The 22,887-nt window shown below is 39.6% G+C and overlaps 1 protein-coding gene across 8 annotated transcripts in view; it reads right to left on the bottom strand.

The window, feature by feature from the left end:
• Positions 1–22,887, bottom strand: part of FNDC3A (fibronectin type III domain containing 3A) — a 125,402-nt gene that overhangs the window by 19,953 nt on the left and 82,562 nt on the right. For all 8 annotated transcript variants that reach the window (XM_074859687.1, XM_074859690.1, XM_074859688.1 and 5 more), the window contains 8 exons: positions 16,843–17,000; positions 15,606–15,665; positions 13,189–13,327; positions 12,496–12,549; positions 11,780–11,904; positions 7,073–7,247; positions 6,360–6,446; positions 536–674 (listed from right to left, as the gene is read on the bottom strand). In XM_074859687.1, the coding sequence (XP_074715788.1) occupies positions 536–674; positions 6,360–6,446; positions 7,073–7,247; positions 11,780–11,904; positions 12,496–12,549; positions 13,189–13,327; positions 15,606–15,665; positions 16,843–17,000 (937 nt within the window). The remainder of the gene's footprint in view (positions 1–535; positions 675–6,359; positions 6,447–7,072; positions 7,248–11,779; positions 11,905–12,495; positions 12,550–13,188; positions 13,328–15,605; positions 15,666–16,842; positions 17,001–22,887) is intronic.

Below are 22,887 nucleotides of genomic sequence, written 5' to 3'. Positions count from 1 at the left end.
TAAAACCTTTAGCTGTTTCATTTTCTGCTAAAGTACTGCACCACACAGTACTGTTTCACCTTCTCCTATTTCACAGCATAAGGGTAAAAAACATCTGAGCCTAAGGAAAACTTTCTCAAGATCCTTAGTGAATAAAAGCATTTATCTATCAAAACAGAACACTTCAAAGAGATAGGTTGAACTTGGATCTTCTCTTTTGAAAAAAACCAGAATTTTGTAGCATCTACTTTTTGTGCCAGAGAAACAGAACTTCTTAGCACACAAATTAACACTACTGTTTTTTTAATTATTGTAGTCCTCTGCAGTAACAGTCCCTGTTACAATTTGTATATTATTCTTCCTACATAATTACACTATTACATTGCCACCCTAAGTATTTTGAGTCAATATTTTTCTCTTAGTTCCATAAAAATGGATCATAATGGCTCAGTTGACTGAAGTAAAATCTGGTCTTCTATATACAAATATATAATACATTTATATATATAAAAAATACAGAGGATGTACTCTAAACAGAGCTGGACAACAATCTTACCCCAGGTTATTTTAAAACTCTGTGCATGAATTTTTCCTTTCACTGCAGGCTTTGAAGGTACTCCAGGCTTGTCTGGACAAGTAATGTATTCTACTGTCTCACTTGGACTGCTCTTCCCTTCTGAGTTATAGGCAATGACCTGTAAACATATAAAAAAATACTATAAACAGAACGTACTGGCTAGCGGTATGTTATTCACTGTCAACAGTAATGCCAAATTAATTTATATGTATGCTTAGATAGATAGCTACATAATAAATTATCACAAGAACTAACGCTATTATATACCTTCATTTTACATTTTCATTAGCCCCATAGTTAGACGATCATTGTACTGTAATTAAAAATTTCTGCAATTGCCTGGAAAAAAAAAATCCTTAACCCTCTCCAGTAACTGTGAAGCTAGAAAAAAAAAATTATTTCACAAATCAAATAACCTTCCATATCCCCCAAACTTCAAACGTTGGTGTATAAACTTAGGCTTCTACTTCAGAGTTGCCTGACTGTAAAAGGTACTCAGGACATGCAAATCTCAGCGACATTAATGGAATCTTTGGGTGCTCAATATAGTACAAGCCACTTTATTTCAAGTCAAGGATCTGAAAACTTTTTTCTTTAAAACCATCCAAAATACTCAGTAATTAGATAAGTCTAAGACTACCCTTTTTAATTGGAGTTGTGCAATTTATTGATAATGAAATATGCGCATGAGAAAAACCTTTGTAAAAGCATGGAAACAAAAGGTGATGAAAAAGACATACAGCAAAGAGGCCACTTTTAAACTTTCACTGAAGGAACTTGGAAGTATTAAAATTTAATTGCAATTCCTTTCCCATTGAAGTCAAAACGTTTTCTTGCAATTAAGAGCACAGAGTGGTGCTTTACTAACTGCTAAAAAAACCTGAATAACTGGGATTAATTAAGTAGCACTCTCATGTTACTACAGAACCTTTTTTTAAGGAAATACATTCAGAGATTAAAAAAAGTGTTTTTATGGATAAATTGTATTAACAACAGCAAAGATGATATAAACCCTTCAGTCCCAAGTGAAATTATAGCAAAGGTTGTCATGGAAGTTATTTACAGGCACATGAAGGACAAGAAGGTGATTAGAATGATCAAGGGTAAATCATGTTCAACCAACCTGAGTGCCTTCTATGATGAAACAAGTTGCTCAATAGATGAAGGGAGAGCTGTGGACATCATTCTACCCTGATTTTATTTTGACATGGTCTCCCACAACATCCATGTAGACAAGCTGGTAAGACACAGACAGGACAGATGGACCACAAGAAGGGTGTGGAAAACCAGAGAGAATCCCAGGCTCAAAGGGTAGTGGTTAATGGTTCAAAGGCAAACTGGCAGCTGTTCATCAGTGGATTTCCTCGGCAATCAATACAACGTCAGATACAGTATCTTTATAACTGATCTAGTTGACAAGAGTGAATGCACCCTCCTCAGGTTTGCATGTGACACCAAACTAGGAGCAGAGAGATTGATGCTGGAAGGAAGATCCACCATACAGACAGACTTTGAAAGGCTGGAAGATTGCATCAAGAACCATGTGAGTTTTGACAACAGTAAACATAAAGTCTTGCACCTGGGATGGAATAATCCCAGCAGTGGTACAGTCTGGGGTCTGACTGGCTAGTCAGCTTTTCTTCTTTCAGCTCTGCAGAGAAGGACCTTGGGATCCTGGTGGAGAGCAAGTCAAATGAATCAGCAAAGCATCCTGGCAGTTTCATGGGTTGCATCAGCAAGAATTTAGCCAGCAGAACAAGGGAATTGATTTTACACCACTTTACTCAGCACTTTTTAGGCTGTCCAGTTTTGGTCCTCCCAGTTCAAGAGAGACACTGGGAAACTGTAGAGAGTCCAGAAGAGGGCCAGCATGATGATTAAAGGGTTGGAGAACCTGGCACAGAAGAAAGGTTGAAGAACTTGGGTTTATTCTGCCTAAGAACAAAGAGGTTTCACTGGGGAGGGGATCTCATCACAGCCTTCCAATACCTAAAAGGTAGTCACAGAAGAGATGAAGATACTGTCTTCACAAGGATCTCTGATGACAGGAAGAAAGACAGTGGGCACAAACTGTGTGGGGAAAATTCTAGCTGGATGTAAGAAAGTAAATTCATCACCCTAAGAACAGGCTGCCCAGAGAAGTGGTCAAATCTCTTGCGGTAAATACTGAAGTCTCAGCTCAACAGGGCTAGGACAGGGTTAAATAGCCTAACCTAAGGCACTACTTTCTACACAAGTTTGACCCAGATGATTCCCAAAAGTCCCTTCCAACCTAGAGTTTTCTGTAATTCTAGAAAAACAAATTGCTGCTATTCTTTACTTTCTAGCTGTGTCTGCAGTTAGTTTACTGTGTATTCCCATTTGTTCCTAGCAAAAAACTAAACAACCTAAAAAAATTTTTTTGGCCTTTATATTTGTTTTAAAAATGAGCAGAATCAAAGTGACAGCAATAATGTTAGTACAGATTGAGAAAAGGAAATGTGGGCTAACATGTCTCTCAGACACTAAGTCTCCCGAAACAGTTTACAAGATTAACAATCATCTGGTTGTCCTTGCCCTTTCAAATGAAGTTAAACATGCACAGTTAGCATTTACGTATTATAATAAGGTTTCCAATGGTTATAAAGCTTCTTTCAAAAGCCTTAAGGAGTATTACTACTAATTAAGTCTTTCCTCTGTATAATAAAAATTAAAGACCTGATTAACACGTTTGTTTCTTCTTTATGCCCTCTGAATGAGTGAACAGAGACTTCTGTTTACTGTTTTGTTAAGAAAAACAGGGTACAAACATTGATTTTTTTATTTTAATGAAAAACTTAGGATGTTTAAGTTAACTACATATTTACTAGTCATGTATATGGATTAACATGTAGGATTACTTTCAAAGGAAGACTGATCAAGCCCTGCAAAAGTTAGTTTCAAGGTAATTAGCTGTTCTTTAGTTTAAGTTCATGTGTGGCCATAGCAGTCCTAGCTTGGTACAGTCCTTGGAATACACTGTATATTTTTAATTATTTAAATATTAAGTTATGTAAAAAACACTAAGTACTGTAATATTAATCTGCATCATAACCTTTTCGGCTTAAGAAAGTAATCATATTCAGAAGTGCAAAATATCTGCTATCATTTGGAAAGAAGTACTTCTATGTTTTAGTGTTAACTCAAAACAAATCAACCATGCCCTAAACTGCTACCTTTCATATTGCAAAGAGATGCTGTTCTTCAGCAGTTCACAATTCTTCCTTATGAAATGGTATTTTAGGTGTATGCAAGACAATAGCTATCGACATTTCTCCCCTTGTAGACAGATGAGATTATTCTGAGATGCTTCATACTGTGGGACACACCTTCAGTTTTATTCCAAAAACAAAACAACTGTTCAAGAGTGACTTAGAACATAGAACAGCCCAGGTTGGAAGGGACCTGAAAGATCATCTGGTCCAACCTTTCAGGGAAAATGGAGCCTAGATGAGATGATCTAGCACCCTGTCCAATCGTGTCTTGAAAGCATCCAGTGATGGGGGCTCCACCACATCCCTGGGGAGGTTGTTCCAGTGACTGATTGTTCTCACTGTGAAAAATGTCTTTCTTATACCAAGATGAAACCTCTCCCAGTGCAACTTGCACCTACAGCCCCTTGGCCTCTCCATGTGGTGGCTTATGAAGAGAGAGCCTCCTTCCTCTTTGTAGCCATCCTTTTAAGTACTGGAAAACTGTGATGAGGTCCCCCTAAACCTTCTCTTCTCCAAGGAGAAAAGATCTAATCCCTTTAGTCTTTCCTTACCAGGCTGGTTCTCCAGTCCTTTGATCATCTTCGTGGCCCTCCTCTGGACCCTCTCCAGTCTGTCTGTCTTTTGTGAATTGCAGGGATCAGAACTGGACACAGTACTGCAGGTGCAGCCTGACAAGAGCTGAATACAGTGGGATGATCACATCTCTTATCTCTGCTAGTAATGCCCCTGCAGGCCAGGATCCAATTTGCCTTTGTTGCTGCAGTGTTGCATTCTCATAGTCAGTTTGTCCACCAGGATCACCACGTCCCTTTCAGCAAAGCTGCTCCTTGCCTATACTGGGCTCCTTGGTTATTCTGACTTTGCACTTGTCTTTGTTGAACTTCATACTGTCCTTGCTAGCCCACCCTTCTAGCCTGTCCAGGTCTCTCTGTAAGATGACTCCTCCTTCTGACATGTCCACCTCACCACTCAGTTTGGTGTCACCAGTAAGCTTGGTGAGGATGCTTTCAAACCCATCATCCAGATCATTTCTGAAGATGAACAGCATGGGGCCCCATATCAATCCCTAGGGGATCCCACTTCTGACAGGCCACCAGCATGAGTAAAAACCATTGATCACCACCCTCTGCGTGTGGCCTGTCGGCTAGTTTTCTACTCATCTTGCGGACCACCCATCCAGTCTGTGTCTTGCCAGTTTTTCCAGGAAAACGCTGTAGGAAACAGTGTTGAATGCTTTGCTGAAATCCAGGTAAACAACATCCACTGCTCTCCCCAGGCCAGCTGCAAGTGTTACTTTGTTATAAAAGGTGATCAGATTTATCAGACATGATTTGCCTTTGGTAAATTCATGTTGGCTTTTCCCAACCACCTGCTTCATTTCGCTTATAATAGTTTCTGGGAGGACTTGTTCCATTACTTTCCTGGGGACCGAAGTAAGACTAATGGGCCTGTAGTTTCCTGGTTCCTCTTTTGGGCCCTTCTTGTAGGTGGGCATGACATTTGCCCTCTTTCAGTTGTCAGGGATATCCCCTGATCTCCAGCACTTTTCAAATATTATAGACAGTAGCCTTGCAACAATGCCAGCCACTTCTCTTAACATCCTGGAGTGGATTCTCTCCTGGCCCGTACACTGATGTGGGTTGAGCCCTTGCAAGAGGCCACAGCCCAGCCCTTCCTCCACCACTGGTGGGTCAACACATGCCTTGTCACAGCTACCTGATCCTGTGCTCTGGGGTCCAGCTATGCCAGTAAAGACAGAGGCAAAGAAGGTATTGAGAACCTCTGCCTTACTGGCATTATTAGTAACTTGCTTCCCTGCCCTGTTTAGCAATGGGCCTATGTATGTCTTCCTTGTGCTTCTGCTTACTGCTCATGTATCTGAAGAACTCTTGTCATTATTTACATCTTTGGCCAATTTCAGTTCTAGCTGATCCTCAGCCTTCCTGACTGCATCTCTGCATGTCCTAGCAAGGTTCTTGTAGTCCTCAATGGCTATTTGGCTGCCTTTCCATAGACAGTATGCTTTTTTTTTGCTTCTAACCACACCCAAAACTTCATTGTTAAGTCAGACTTCATCCTGAGCTATTGAGTTCAGCCCACAAGACTTACTAGAATGGGCTCAGCACCATGGTAATATGAATGATTTTCTAACTTGGGATCAGGGCTATGCTAGCACTGACAAATGTTTTTTCGATCAAAGTTGCTCCTTACCCCAACACTTTCAGATGTGTTTAGAGGCTATCAAAGAACCCCACAGCTACACTAAGTAATATTACCTGTGTATATGCAACACAGAAGCCAAATTAAAAAACCCAACCGTTAAGAACATTGACTTATGACCCGGAATTTCAAGATATCCACAACTGTGTTATGCCCTTGTAGATGTTCTTATTCTTCTGCAGAGGCGATTAATGAAGCAGGTGTTCAGCCAATAGTTTTAAGATATTGAAATTTTAAGAAACTGGCATCAAATCACGTTTTCCTTAAAAAAGGTCCTCCCCACTTCTGAGTCAATCACAAGCTACTCTGGCCCAAAAAAAAAAAAACCCAAATATATGAAAAAACCTTACCCTAAATTTATATTTCGTGCTACGCCTCAAGTTCTTCACTGTGTAGGTAAGATCGTCACCATCATATTTTGGCTTGAAACCATATCCCTGCAGAATCAAACAGGATTACTTGAAACATTATATTTGCAGACCAGACCATGTAACATACTTCATACAAATAAATTGCTGTTTCAGACGGTAATTGTTATGTTCCTCTGACAAAGTAATAAGTTCACCTTCACTTTGTAAACACAAGATTTTTTTTTTTGGAGAGGGGGAAATTAATTAACCATTCTCCAATCAGAGGAGTAGAAAAGAACAGTGAAGAAAAACATATACAGTGTCAAAAGAAATTGTACCTAACACTTTCAAAGGGTAGAACAGGACTCATTTTAAAACAAAGGTGGTTAGGCTGAAATGACATCTTGAGGGACCACACTTCATGATCCAGCTCTTACATGGCTTAACCTTCGCATGTCAATTCACAAAGTTAAAAGTAATTTAAAAGTCTTTGCATGATTGGGGCTTAATAACACTAATAATGATTACTGTCACAATAAAAAGGAGAAAGCTATGCGGGTTGGTCACAGCGATGACAAGTTACTGGCTTAATTTCAGAAAATACAGTTCTTGTATTCTAGTAAAAGTAATCATTATTACACTTAATACAATAATGAATCAAACATACACATTACAGTCTATTTTCTTATTGAGAATAAGTATTCTAAACTTACTGAGTTCTCATCCTCCATCTCTAATATATATGAGATTCCTTCATCTGATGGTGTTCCTGAGGGTTTTGTCCACTGTAGGGATAACCAAGTAACTCCAGCGTTAATCAGCAAAGGACTTGCTGGTGTGGTTGGGGCAGTGCCTGAGGTATGATACAGGACTTCTTCACTAAAACCACTGTTTAAAACAGACAGTATGTAAACTAACTAGACACAGTAATTAATAGCTAGAAAAACATAATTCTCACTAAATACAGCTATGACGGTTTCTTGGACATGTGCACAACTGGAAATTGCAAGCTGGTACATGCAGATGACTTAACTTGCCCAAGAGTCTGCCAGCAGCAAAACATCTGAAGGAGGTTAACATGTTCACAATTGAAAGATTCCTTTGTACATTATAATTACAATGCTTTGCTAATCAAAATGTTTTGCTTTTCCATATTAAGTAATTACTCTAAAACAGTAGAGTTCTACATGCAATAATTTACTAATACGAGTGTCCTTCCTATTCAAAATGAAAACATGAAGACATAAAAACATATATGGGAAGACCTCAAAAAAATTTGCTTCCCAGGCAGCATTATGCGCTTCAAATACACTGTGAAGTGCTAGTTTCTCTAGTAATTCAGGAAATAATAGAACAATAGCCTCACTCAATGGTAAGTTACTTTGTTGCCAATATGAAAGTTTTACTGCAGAACAAATGAAGTATACACCAGTGAATCTCCTAACACAACTGTTAACCTTATCTGATGACGCTTAGACGTGCCTTGAAGTGCAAATACAAGTAAGTTACATAAAAAGACCTATTATGAAACAGAGCGATGCAAAAGCCAGTAGACGAGTACTGTGCTTGCACAGATGGTCTGACATGTATCCAGCTAGACTAAAAAATCCCCACCTGTTCTCAGCTGGCATTTGCTGCTTCTACATCAGATCTGAAGAAACATTTACAGGCTTAAGAGCTAGTCCAGTTTTTTTAACCATAAGAAACTAACATCAAAGAGGTAATTTTAATCTAAAAGCTAGGCATTACCTAAGTGAGCATCAGGAAGCCCTAAGAACAAAATTCTCCACATGGCTTAAACAACAGTACCAGTTAAATATCTCATGTGTTTGAACCTGACTTTCCTGAAAAAATCTCTCTATAAAGATACCTCAACTTCACGTTCTCTCTTACTCAAGCAACCTACACTGTAATAATGCAGTTGTAAATTTTGGTCTGCTCTAAAGTCTTTTTGGCATTAAAAAGAATAATAATACTAAAAAATAAAGTGTCTTACAGAAAACACATTATCAAGATTTTCTGTAGCACCCAAAGCAGACATGAAGTCTGTGCAGACATGCAGACTGTGAAATAGATTGTGAAGCAAGAAGTGAAAAAGTGCAAAACCAGACAAAACTCTCTTGATTTCGGGAGAAGAGTAGTTTTTTTCTTGCAAAAATTCACAAACAAGAAAATGTCTGAAGATTATGTGATACATACAATATATCTACTAAAAAAAATTTCAGCATTATATAGGTAGGCTAGAGAAAGCATGAAGAGAGGCTAGACAAAGACTAAGCCTATCTCTATTCACAGCAAACAATTGAAGGAGTCACTTTACAAGCAGATACAAGGCAAAAACCCCCACACCTCAGAAAGATTTAATCTCTACTTAATTGAACCACTCCAAAACACACTGAAATCAACTAAGAGTTCCAGTGATACCCGCATCTGAATGACTCAAACAATTCACTTAGAAGTACAACATTGCTACCTATCTTTTAAATAGATTTTATTTTTCCAGTTTTCTTTAGCCATTGTTTCATGTGCAGTTAAATTTAAAAATATGAGTAAGTCAAAGATAAAATATGTGTTCTTGTTGGTAAAATCATTTAGACAAAATTCTGTCTCCAGATGCCTAAGGTCTCAACATTCTTCATAAGGGATAATCAGGCACTCTACCCTAATAAATATTATTTCAAGAGACTTCTTAATTAAATAATACCATAAAGTCAATAAAGTGCATCTTTACAAGGCTATGAAGTATTGATTTAAAAATCTATTTGGCATGATTAGTTTAAGAAGGGTACGTAAGTGATCAGCATCTTCTACCAGCTTATGCAGTAGGAATCTGTAATATGTGCAGGTATTCCTAGAGGGTACATTTACACTCAGATGTAAAAGGGGAACAGGAAGAGAGCCCTAAGCACTAGGCCCTGCTTAACTGCCAGCTCACTGTCTTTATTTTTTTTTTTAACAGTTCTAACTAAATCTCATCAAGACAAAGTCCAGGAGCAACTCAGATAATAATTCATTCCAGAAACATCATCCAGAAGGCAGTAACATAATAAAGACTGTGTCAGAGCACACTGAAAATCATTCTAGCCCATTATAGTGTCCTCTGACAGTGGCCAAAGCAAGTGCCTAAGGAAAGACATAGGAACAGACACTATGTGCAACGCACTCCCCCTGAGTACTCTCCAAAGCCTCCCAACACACACCTCAGATCTCTTGACCCAGCTGTAGTTTTCACATTCTTAATAGTCTGCAGAAGATTATTTCTTCCCAGCATGAATTAGAACCCCAGGTCTGGCTCCCTATTCTCTACATTCTTTATGCTGTCCTTCAACACTGTCCAAGCAGGTTTTGTGCCCTCAAGCACCTCCTTGTGCCAGCTGAAGGACACACAACACATATCCTCTATTTCATGCTATAAAAAAACCACTCTGGTGAGCTGCAGCACAATGCTCGTATTATTTCAAGCACTGAATTGAAAAAACAAATGCAAACCAGCAATTTTAGGCTTGTGGCTAGAGAAGCCCTGTTTTTATGCCACACAGGACCCCAAGGTCTAAGTGCTACTATGTACTGTGGACACTGGCAGTCTGTTTTAGAGATGATGAGCCCTGATAGTTTGACTATTAGCCCAGTTTATCGCTCTGCCTGAAGACCAAGAAGCATTTCCAAGAACTAACACACCCAGTCGTGCAAGCATAACTTGAGAAACCATTAATTTTGGCGGTTTTACAAGTTCTTACTTATATCCTCTACTGAAGCCTGATGTCATTCATTCAAAAAATTCAAAACAAAGTCTAGTACTCTGTAACTTCTGAAAAGTAGCAACTAAAAGAACCACATATCCTAAGTATTCATGAAGTGCTCTAGAACTTCAAAACAATTCAGTGATATGATGTCGTCATATTCTGTCCATTTCCCAGGGTATCAGGAGACTAACAGACACCTTAGATAAAGGGACATTTCCCAGTAACGGGACGTGGCAAAGAGCACAATACAGATACACCTACAGGTGGCAGCGGGGGTTCTGCCAGACTAACCTCCTGCTCCAGTAGTTACTGACACCTCTTTATACTGTCATCACTACAACTCTAAATTGAAGGAGGGCTGATAAGCCCTGGAAAATTGCTACACAGCTTCAGGAACTAACCTTAGGTCTAGCACCATGTCAAACCTCCCTGGAACCAAGAGCAGCAGAGAGCATGGTAGGAGATACCCTCTGGTCAGCACAGCAGCAGTGCAAGCACCTCAGAACTTAAACTATTCAATTCTGGCCCAAGGGCTGAGTCGCTTATCTTTTAGTATGATCCCCAGAACTTTAGTAGAAGCGTTTATTACATCAGACACAAAAGCCACAACTGCACTGAATGTGTGAGTCTCTACAATGCAGTGCTTAGACAAAAAATTCTATTACAAGGACATGCAGTAGGAAACATGTCCAAGCTAGCAACTACAGTGGTCAGCTGTCCTGGTTTAACCAGGATAGGGTTAAGTTTCCCCAGCAGAGGGGGGGAGCTCTAGCCGGGTTATTCAGATACCATGAGGACGTCACATCCTGGCAGGTCACATTTTCCTGGCGCGGGAGCACGGTGCACTCGTGGTTTTGTACATCGTGCTTCTCACTGCTGTATTTGGTAGCTATTTTGCTCTGTTCATTGCTATCACTATTACTGTTATTGTTGTTGTTTGTTGTGTTGCTATTGCACTGTTGTATTAAACCTTTCCTTATTTCAGTCTTGGGGCTTTGTATTTTCACTCCCTTTGTGGGGGAGGGGTAGCGGCCGCATGGTCTCAGACCCCGGCAGGGGCTAAACCAACACATCAGTGTAGGTCTACAAAGACTGAAGCTAAAAATCAGCACAGCCTAAGCTGATTTCATGTGAGAGCAGCTGGGTTGTCTGTGCCATGCTCGTGCTTCCCATTCTAGGCGCATTGTGTACAAATGTCTGAGCAGACTGTTCAGGAAATGAGGCTAAGTCTGGCAGAAGTAGCTGTACTATCTGCTTCTAAGAGGGGCTGAGATTTGTAGCATTTATATGGTAAGTATACACAGAACATAGTGGTTGTAGTACACAGCCATACCATGCCTGGACAAAACAAATTATTCTGGGAATCACAGAATAGCTGAGGTTGGAAGGGATCTCAGAGGGCATCTTGTCCAACCTCCCCTGCTCAAAGCGGGTTCAAGTGGTTCATAGTACACAGGTAATCTGCAAACGGAATAATCCAATCACATACCGTGAATTAACTATGCAGTTGGACTAGATGATCATTGTAGGGTCACTTCCAACCAAACTATTCTATATTCTATTTCATCCCAGTTGGACAAAAGACTTGTTTCTTTAAATACCATATGTTTTTCCTAAACAAGCACACATATGCATGCATATGCATTCCATATTTATGTATATAATAGTAATACTTACCTCATTCCCATGTCATTTTTGGCTGCTAGTCTAAAGGTGTATCCCATTGCTGGTGATAGTTTAGTAATTCTATACTGCTTTTGTTGGCCATAATAACACTGGCAAAACTCTCCATTTCCTTTTCCCTAGAAAGGAGTAAGTTAATCACATTATTCACCCTATTATATATGCGTCCATCAAATAAAGTAACACACAAACGTGAAGTAAACTCATTTTTTGAAATGAAACATAACTCAAGAATCTCCCATATAGTGAGATAGTAGTATAGGAAACTTTGCATATATATTGAATTAGAGGCTTTTTTCCTTCCTTTCCATTTCCCAGCTCCACAGGAAAAAGCCATGAAGCTTCTGCAGCTCTGCCATCTCAGCTGTCCTGGTAGAGACTGGGAGATGCTTGTAGGGGAACGGTAGATGCACCCCCTTTGTACAAAAGAAAGACCGTTACAGGAAACTGATCCTTCAGCATCAGCTCTTAAAAGAAGTACTGGACTACAAGTGAAAAAGCCACTACTAGGAATGGCAGAATCATGTAATTAAGATCCTATTATTTTACATTCCCCAAGAAAAACTTTGGGCAATAACCATATTTTCATAATTGCTTCAGGAATTACATATTTGTCACATGCCTTTAGACAGTACTTGATGTGCACACTCACATACAACTACTTTTTAAAAAACGACAAAATCAAAAGTGAAATAGAATAATTTGCTTACTTCATCCCATTCTAAAAGGTAACTGTGGATTTTAGAACCATTATCACAAGATGCCTGCAACAGGAAAAGAAGAAATTAGAGCTCTTACTGGATACAAGACCATTTAAGGAAAAAATGCCTGCATAGGTCAAATCATGACAAGACCAGCGGAGGGCAAATGATGCTCCCCTTGTCACTTGCCAAGACACTCACAGTTCAATCTCCATCCAATGAATGCCTGTATCATGTTTATGATTTTGATTTTTAATTTGAAATATCTTTAATACCTTGGAAAAGTATTCTGGCAGCAGTTTAAAATGCTACAGTATTTTTCTGAGCAGCTAGATTGCAGGTCTGCTCAAATCTCAGTCTTTCCAGACCACTTCATCTGCTTTGCACAAACCAGCCTATGTTCAATAGCAGAGAAAGGAATCAGTTCCACAAAACAGTAGAGGACTGGAACTGAACCACTGTCTCTCATTCAAACTCAGTAACTTTATCTACAAAGGCTCTTTGCTTTTCTGGGAATCCTTCTCTTTTTACTGAAGTCCACATTTAGCCCAGTACATGTATTTCCAGTCACAGAACTGTGACTGAAATTAGTATGTCTGATAAAAATGTTTCATTTCAATGAACTGGCATTTTATTGACAAATCCAGAACAATTCTGAAGAGTTTCAAATATTTATTTTAGACGTTTTTAAACAATTCATACCTTCCACTGCAGAGTAAGAGAATTTTTGGTCCGATTAGTTATCCTGGGCAGATTTGGAGTATCAGGTTCACAACTCATTGTGGTAAAACTCTCTGCTTCTGAAGGGCTCCCCTTTACACAGTTGCATTCTACTTGGACTCTAAAGTGGAAAAGAGCCAATAACATTTTGCTTCAAAATCTGTATATAGAGTGTCCAAAGAAAACTGAGTATTCAGAATTAAGTTACTGCCTTGCTACCTCATTATTAAGATATCACTGTTATAAGTAAATAACTGGTAGAAGCATCTTGGTCAACAGAAGTAATGCAAAAGAAGAGAGTCCTTTACTTTGGATGTACATCATTATCATCAGTCAGCTTCAGTCTCATAATTACATTTGAAATCTGCCTGTTATTTGCTGTACTTTGGTTGGGAAATAATGGTAACATCTTGCAGGCTCATTATCTGTTGTAGACATATTAATTGCTATTATGGAAAATTTTTCTTCTGCAAGTCATTTTGTCAGATGAGCACAATGAAGCTGTTGATGTATTTTCAGAGTACCTTCTGCCCTCCTTCCCAAGCTTGCTGAGTCTGTTCACCCTGTCCTTTCCTTGAGGAATGCTATGAATTAACTCTCCCATGTACTTCCAAAGAGTAAATTCTTGCTTCTGTCTCAAAAAGAAATGGTTTGTTTTTCTAATAGCTTTTCTCCAAAATTAAATACAGGACTATTATCTGGCTTCCCCCTGCGCTCTTCCCCCTCACTCCCCTCAGCTGTGTAGCTATGCCTTGTCTCCTCCTTGGGCGAACCTGCACATTACGTTCTTCTGATTCACCTGTTCCTCTGAGAGAAAAAAACCAAACCAAACCAAACCAACCTCTTCTCTGACCACTGGTGTAAGACCTGCGTTTCCTGCTTCTGAGATGCAAAAGTCCTTGTGTGTTCTTGTTGTGTGAACAGCAAGTCACAGGAAATTTGGCTTTGTACATTTCATGAACAAGGGAGAGGGAGACATTTGAACAGTGACTCATGTTGCACACAAAGTTGTTTGTGCTCGCATACAGTTGCAAATACGTAATTTGTCAGTTATCTTCATAGTTCAGTCTTTCTGGTCTTCACTGATTTTAGGCAGTGTTCTCACTGGCAGAATTCTGTTTAACTCCTAGTTCAGGAAGAGTTTAGATGGCCAAGTCATCTATTCCCATGCGTTCTCTACAACGATGAGAATTAAGCAAGAAAGAACCTGAACGTAGCCTGATAAAAAGGATTTATACAGGAAAAAAATTCCTAGGGTTCCTTATGCTCCATGCATTTTCAACTTAAACATTGTTGGGTAAAGTGCATAAACACTACTAAAACCAGGAACAAAATCACAGGTAAAACACTTGCATATGAAGAGCTTTGAGTCAATTTACCATTAATCCTTCTCCTGAAGCTGTGCTGCAGGCCATATAGTGGCCCAAATTAAATGAGGTATGTGATGAAAAACAGACCAACCCTCTTTTGCTTCTGGTTTAACTTAGAAAACAAGGACCAGGAATGTAGCCCTTGCTTTTGAGAAAATGCTTATCAAAAGACTTAACACAACAGAAATCCTCCTCCTCCCTCCTGCTGATGTTCTAAAGCTCACACGGAAAGAGGCACATTTCTGACTTGCATCCTTACTCACTTCTGTTCCCTGTGCTTCCTACCAGCTGCCTCTAAATTGGTTCTCTGGTCAGTACACATGAGTCTTCGGGTTCTCCACACAGTCAAGAGAGGAAAAACCCTCACATGTTGCACATTCAATCACTTCTAAAGTTGCACTCTCCACTTGCAATTATTTCTTGAAAAGGCTGTACTTTTAAGGTGGCCTTCACAATTTTATGTATGTATAAACTGCTGTATTCATACTAGTTTTTTTTCAAAACAAGAAATAAGACAACCCTCCAATATGTAAAAAGGAGGGAAGAAGAACACCTAACTACATCTTTCCAATCCTATGCTATTTCTTCAGTAGGACATAGCGAAGGAGCAAATTCTGCTAGAAGGGTAGAATTATGCTGAGCTAGGAGCATATTTAGTAATGAAGAGGATGAGATTCACTGGTCTGCTGGAGCAAAGCAAAAGCAGCACAACCTGACCTTCAGTTGGCAGGCAGTGGGCATGTTCTTGTGCAAGGTACCTCCCTCTGCTGCGTCTGGGAAACAGAAAAAGCAAGCAGCATCTGTGCCTGGCTCAAAGGACAGAAAAATGTCACTCTTCTGGCATGACGTGAGAAGTAAAGAGCATGGATGAGGGTGCAACAATTTCGTTTTCCAAAACAGACTGACTGGTAGGCTAAACCAAAAAAGTTGATTTGTGACTCAAAGGAGGGTGAGATGCAGTAAAGAATCTCTGAAGACTTATGCAAATACACAGATCCACTGAATTTAATGAATAGAGGAGATACTCACTTTGCATGGTAATCAGTTGCTGGCCTGAGATCATTTACAGTAACTTTATTTTCTTCTCCACTGGAAAGAGATATGATTTGGTTTAAGAGACTGTTTCAGAATCCCATATATTTTATAAAAAGACACACATCATCTAACCCATCCACCTAACACTCTTTCTAAGAAATGTATTTGCTAACAGTTTGTTTCTGTTGTTAAATATAGTAAAATGAAAATGCATTTATCTTTAAATTTTAGGGGCTTCTCACATTTGATTTCTGTTGTTTTGCCCTGGTGGTTCAGGGGCTTTTCGTTGTTCTGTTTGTTTGGGTTTTTTTAAGAGTAATTATTTTCCTCTTTACTCAGTAAGATCAGCTGCATGTGTACACATGTATTTTATTACACAAAACCCATCAAAGTACAGGGGCCTTTAGAAGCTCAGTTCAGCCTTGCAAAAATGATTATCTAAAACTGTAAATGACTGCATATGCCTATACTTGTTAGAGCCCAGTAAACGGAAAAGGCTTCTCAGTGAGATCTATTAATCTGCTTTTACTGACATCAGCTTATGTTAGCAAAGCTCATTTCTTTTCCTCTAGGCTTCTAGGACAGGGATATCCAGCTGGTGATTCATGTACTGCTTCTAAGAGATCCATGAAAGATGACTAAAATAAACTAGCTGAACACAAAGATTTGTAATTATTAGAGAGTTCTACACCCTTAATGGTAATTTTTCTGTTATATTTCTCCAAGTTGCAAAAAACCAATTGAAAACCACTGTATTAGCAATGAAGCAATTGAAGAGTTTTGTTTGTTTGGCTGCTGCTAGAGTTGTATTCTCAGTGAATCTACTTTATTTCATATCTTAAGACTGTATCTTACCAAGAGCACTTTCAGGGAAGGGAGGGATAACTTTACTGGGAGCAGAAGCATGTGCTGAAGTAAATAACTACAAATACAATTTGTATTTCTCACTACTTGTATATCTCACTAATTGAGAACCTGTAGTTTCTAGTGCAGCTGGTTGAAATACAGCTAAGTGATATTAAGACATGCCTCCAACATCTAAGAACAAAGTCTTTACATTCTAACTTATGGTAGATACTTCAGTAATAGAACCAATTCTACTGAAAAAATGAGTTCATTTCAAAATAGAAGTTGCATAAACTTGCTAATTATTTAAATCTCCAGACAACAGACAGATTTTTAACGAGTTTTAAACCATTAACAGCAAATAAATAAAAATAATAACACCTACATGTATACGGTTTTGTACTTTCCATCTTTTCCGGTATTTGAAATCATCACTTCGTAAGTATAAACCTCTGGTATGTCGTTCTTGTCAGTGTCTTCTCTGGTATCACTGGATGGAGGGGACCACATAAGCAATGCTGTTCTTGCCTGAATGTCTGATACCTGTAGAAATAGAGCTTTTGAGATCTCTGCCATTTAAATGCTGTCGTATATAAATGCTGCTTTGCCACAAAGGACCAAATAAGAGAGAATAAAATCATATACCATTAGCATATCAGAGTATTTATACTGATATAATAGCTACTAACTAGTTTTTACAGATGAAATCAAGCTAGAAATACAAGAAATGTCATGAGAAAACTGCAATCCTAGGGCACAGGGCTGAGTACAAAGAAACTTCTGAGTAACGAATGCCACCTAGTGGGCTACACAAAAATGAACTGTATCATTTGTGAAGCATGAGAGATGGCAAACATACATTGTGAAACCATTTCATTAAACGACAATGTTTCAGACATTTTTTTCTTTGATGTCACTGCCACTATAATTTTTTTAAAACTTTCTTGTCGACTCGGTTTTCTTATGAAATATATAGAAGCCCAGGAATTTCTCCAGAATGTCTGGCACAACTGTAACAGGTACATAAAGAAACTTTGCTTTGGGCATTTAATTATGACTGTGACAAGTAGATTCTCCCAGTAGATTAGAACCTATTTGGTTAACTACCCCAGTACATTTTTTTTTCATCGGGATATTAATAGGGATACAACTACCTGAGGCTCTAATCTAGTACTCTCTTAGCGAACAGAATATTAGAACGTATCTCATAACATACTTCGAGCTCAGGCGCTTGTGATGAAGGCACGCTCACAAGGTCCATGTACATATACATAGGCATATATAGAGGCAACGTTCTAAAGAATCCCCATGGTGGTACTTTCCTTCCCAGCCCACCTTTTGCAGAAAGGCCTGGACAACAACAGTTGGTGTGATAGAAATACGAGTATAAACCACGTGTGTGAGTGAATACAACACCTCCAACTGTTTGAGAAGCATTTGCCGCAGCAGACTCATCATGCTAAAGGCAGCAACCCTCAGGTAGATTAAATGGTAACCAGGGAATCACAAAGAGACTACTGAAATGAAGAAGTAATCAGCTTCAGCAGTATGAAATTCATAACAGGATAAAAGATGCTGCAGTGGAACAGAGCAATGATCAAAATCTGGCCTGACTGTGAGAAATTGCCCTGCCACCATTGCCACCTCCATCCAGTCCTGATGGATGCCGCGAGCAGCTGCATCCCAGCTGGTGCGACAGCAGTTCGGGGGGCAGCAGGCAGGGACCCACAGCTCAGCTGGGCGCATGTGACCTGGTGGAGAGCTTTCTCAACGGCCTGTGGATTAGCAGATTGTAGGGAACAACAGATTTTATGGAATAACACAGTTACACGCAAAGCCAAAGCACCCATGTCTCCCACAGGAGACATGCAGTTAGGGAGACCCACACTCCCAGAAGAGGGGGTGCTGCTTGAAACCACACATGTTGCAAGGGGCTGGGGATGCTCATATTTCTGTAGGTGAGTGCACAGGTGTGTGCATGTGATTATAAATTTCTAGGATCCGTTACAGAATGAAGTCTAGAAGTGTTTATTAATATTGCACATGTCTGCTATTGTGGTTCATATATTGCACCCGCCTACTATTTCCAATCATTTTGTAAGAGAATTGAAAACACATTTCATTATATAAAATGACTAGTTTTACAATATGACTGTAATACATATCTATTTTGGGAATAATTGCTTCTGGAAATCTATTACCAGGGTATCACAATCAAAATGCTATCCTCACAACTGGTGCTCTTAAATTGCTATAATCTACTGAACTAAAAACCTGAATGGGTCAACTTCAAGAATTGAAGCAGAGAGGAAATGACTTACTGATAACAGTCAAACAGAAAGGAGGAAAAATCAAACAAGATGAGCCGTAATGTCTTGGAAATAACGTCACTAAGCCCTTAAATGCTAACAGGACTGCATATCACATCCTGAAAGGGATCAAATGCTAGCAAGATTACCCACTGAAGTTCTTGGAAACACAATTCAAAGTTTGGTAAGAGAAATTCCACTATAATCTTGATGCAGTCACAAACTACACTGACTACAACCACCTCAGTACAATTCTAGCATTTCTGGAAGTCTGGAGTTGTGGGAAGCATCTGGGGTGGTAAAAACTCCCTCTCAGGCAATCTTAATCCCTCCTTCCTGGGTTGCAGGGAGTATTGAAGCAAAAAAGTGCAGTTTCCTGGAGGACCTACTGCTCCAGGACTAGTAGGTCCCACTGTAAAATAATCTATTCCTACGTTTAGCTACCTTAACAGTTGAAATTTTTTTCCTAATGTCCAGGTGGTTATCTCTCTTACTACCAGCTAAACCTACCAGTCCTTGCCGCTATGGAGTTGAACATTAGATCTTCCCTTCCTTTCTGCAGTTGTTTCTTATGTGCTTGAAGACTGTTAGCAATTGCATCTCCCCTCACTTACCTAAATCTCTCATCATTCTCACTGTTCTCCTGATCTCTTACTGTCACACTATATTCAGTGCTTTGCCCAGAACCGCAAGTAACATCCCATCTAACGCTTTCCTAATGTCAAACTGCCTTATACGCTTGACAGATCCCATTTCTCCTCATACATATTAGTCTGTCTATCTTCTTTCACACCAGAGAAGTAATGCAGTTGGTATGAGTGAAAGATGGTGCCTGAACAGAGATTCCCCTGCAGCCCGTGGTGCAGCCCATGGTGAGGCAGGCTGTGCCCCTGCAGCCCACAGAGGTTAACGGGGGAGCAGATCTCCACCTGCAGCCTGTGGTGCAGCCCATGGTGAGGCAGGTGGATGCACCCAAAGGAGGCTGTGACCCTGTGGGAAGCCCACGCTGGAGCAGGTCTGCTGGCAGGACTTGTGACCCTGTGGGGGACCCACGCTGGAGCAGCCTGTTCCTGAAGGACTGAACCTGTGCGAAGGACCCACACTAGAGCAGTTTGTGAAGAACTGCAGCCCGTGGGAAGAACTCTTGCTGGAGAAGTTCATGGAGGACTGTCTCCCATGGGAGGGACCCCACGGTGGAGCAGTGGAAGAGTGTGAGGAGTCCTCCCCCTGAGGAGGAAGGAGAAGCAGAAGGAATGGGTGATGAACTGACTGCAAACCCCATCCCCTGTCCCCCTGTGCCACTGCTGGGGAGGAGGTAAAGAAGTTGGCAGTGAAGTTAAGCCAGGGAATAAAGGAGGGGTGGAGGAAAGGTGTTTTAAGATTTGGTTTTATTTCTCATCATCCTACTTTGATTTGATTGGCAATAAATGAAATTAATTTTTTTCCTCAAGTCTGTTTTGTCCATGACAGTAATTGTTGAGTGATCTCTCCCTGTCCTTATCTCAACCCATGAGCCTTTTGTTTTATTTTCTCTCCCCTGTCCAGCTGAGGAGGGAGTGAGAGAGTGGCTTTGGCAGGCACCTGGTGTTCAGCCAGGGTCAACCCACCACACATCTTATTGAAACATTAAAAGATTAGAGGTTTCAGCTGTTCAGTACAGAGAGGGCAGGAAGAGTAGGAGGGAGATCAAAGTCAACATTACCGACTACAGAGTAACAGACAACTTACAGGACTTTGACTAGTAAAATTAAACCCAGAGTATTAGTGGAAATTATTATATATCAACAAGAGTCAACAGAGAACAGGATGAAATGTTCTTTAAGTATCTGACTGGATGAAAAATTGTTATCCCGAGTTAGTCCCCCAGGGCAATGTTTGCTGGTCAACTCACGTAAACCTTCTGTAAGACTTCTAAAATAATAGAAGACAACTGTTAACACAGTAACTATAACACAGTGAAGCAGTATTATGTGCCAAGCCAAAAATCAGTGACTATGTAGGTTGTTCTGGTTTTCTACTTTGTGTAAAGAGAGTATGTGACTAAAGAATATTATGAAGAGCTGAAGCGCTTTGCTGTGGCCAATTTGCCAGAACTTAAAAGCAACAGTCAGTGGAACTGAACATAATCAGAAATGCAAAGTGAAAAGTATTCACAGAAGCTGGGAATTAAGGACATCCTAATGGCGCACAAAAAGCTGCAATGTATAAAAAATATATATAAATTCTCTCTACATACACATGCACTCATACATGTATGGGGAAAAGGGAGAAATATGTTAGCCAATAAACTATGATTTAATAGAATTTACAAGAGAATTTAAAAGATTCAGTGAAACAAAAACAGCTATCAGGATTAAGGACAAGATATTAAAAAAAAAAAAAAGAAATTATCGGGAAAACTCCAATCCAGAGGGACACTGCTCTGTTACTGGTGGATGTAGAAGTTAAAACTTTAAAATGTTATTTCCATCCTGCATTTGCAATTACATTATCCATCTAATGTAACCCTGTTGCTGGACTAGAAACTTTGCAACCCACACTGAAGACACCAAGCCCAGTAGATAGTGCCCAGTGAAACTGAGGGGTCTGCAATAAACCAGGTGGTCAGGTTAAACCCCAAGTTCCCCATCAGTGTTGTACACTCACATTAAACCAAGGAGTTGTAAGAAGCCAAGCCTAAACTAGTAAGCCCTGCTGAGGAGCACTGGGGAGTGAACTACTTATGCAACAAGTGTAAGAGGCAGATACCTGAGGGTCTGGGAGAACAGGCTCATGGGCAGAAGAACAGAAAGAGGAACAACACTTAACTCTTTGGCAGTGATAAATACTGGAAATAATTTCCAACCCTGTCCCTCATACACCTGAATCCCACTTAAGTGGCTACCTTCTTTTCTGCAACCCCAGAGAATGGCAGTGGGGGAGTGTGGGGTCCCCAGAAATACAGTTTGTGCATGAGGGGGTCAGTAATCAGGCAAAAAGAAGAGAGGCAGTAGGAGGGGACTGAGTAACATCAAAGTTTTTCTTCTGGACCTACATTCTATATGATGTTACATATTTTGTAAGTTCTGGAGCTTTTCAGTAAATTCACATACAGGTATGAGTATTTTCAACCACTCACAGTTGCTAAAAAAATTTTTTTTTAAATCACAGCTGCAAGCATGAACAAGAGAGAATCAGGGAATGTAATGTAAGTCATTTTCAACTTGTTTATAAAATATTTTGTACTGTTTTTCAGATTCAACTTCCAGCTAAGAGAATGATTCTTAAAGACAAGTCTAGGTTTGGCTACAGTCTTCCTCACAAGACTATCAATAAGCGACAAAAGCAAAGTATTAAAAGTTTAAGAATTGCTAAAATGAAGATTTCCTGTAAAAAACTTCTCTCTACTGCGTATATGCACTATGGCACTTAGATTACATAAGCATATACTATTTTAACACAAAACTCCAGCTTCACATGATGCAAGCATATGACAGTAATTACTAATTTCTTCTCTAAGAAGCAATTAATATTGCCCTTTATCCTTGATATTCAGTAATATCCCAATATTTGACTTCTTGAACACTAGCCAGAGCTCTACTATGGAAAAGGATTACTAAAGTTTCAGAAATTCCTGTTAGTTCTCAAGCAGAAAACACTAGCATATTTTCAAAATATCTCTGTGATATGAGGAGGAAAAAGGCATTGTTGAAGAACAAAGACTCAGATCAGAAGAACCTACTATTCTTAGGTGCCCTGAGACACTCAGGAGTGACTTTTTCAGAAAACTTGGCATTATTTATTACTTTGTATGCTTATTCAAGCAACTGCAATTGATTTTGGTTGCAGCTGAGCACTGTGTGCTTCTGCAAAGCAGAGTATAATACTTGAGTCAGGCCCTAGCACTGAGGAAACTAAGAGGTGGGCATGTCTTCATTAGCAGTCCAGCTTGCAAAAGTGAATCTCCTCATTAACTGTATTACATATGCCACCTGGGTCAAACAAAAGAGCAGTTTTAGCATGTGCACACTGGATTGCATTCACAGTGACACAAGGTACTTAACTGGTGAGTGAGGTGCATCACTTTCTAAAAGTCTGAAAGCTTCCACAGAACATGCATGAACCACAAAACATGATGCCCT

This window comes from Strix uralensis, chromosome 2, assembly GCF_047716275.1.
Source record: "Strix uralensis isolate ZFMK-TIS-50842 chromosome 2, bStrUra1, whole genome shotgun sequence".
NCBI classification, from domain to species: domain Eukaryota; kingdom Metazoa; phylum Chordata; class Aves; order Strigiformes; family Strigidae; genus Strix; species Strix uralensis.
This window is presented reverse-complemented; position numbering and strand designations above follow the sequence as displayed.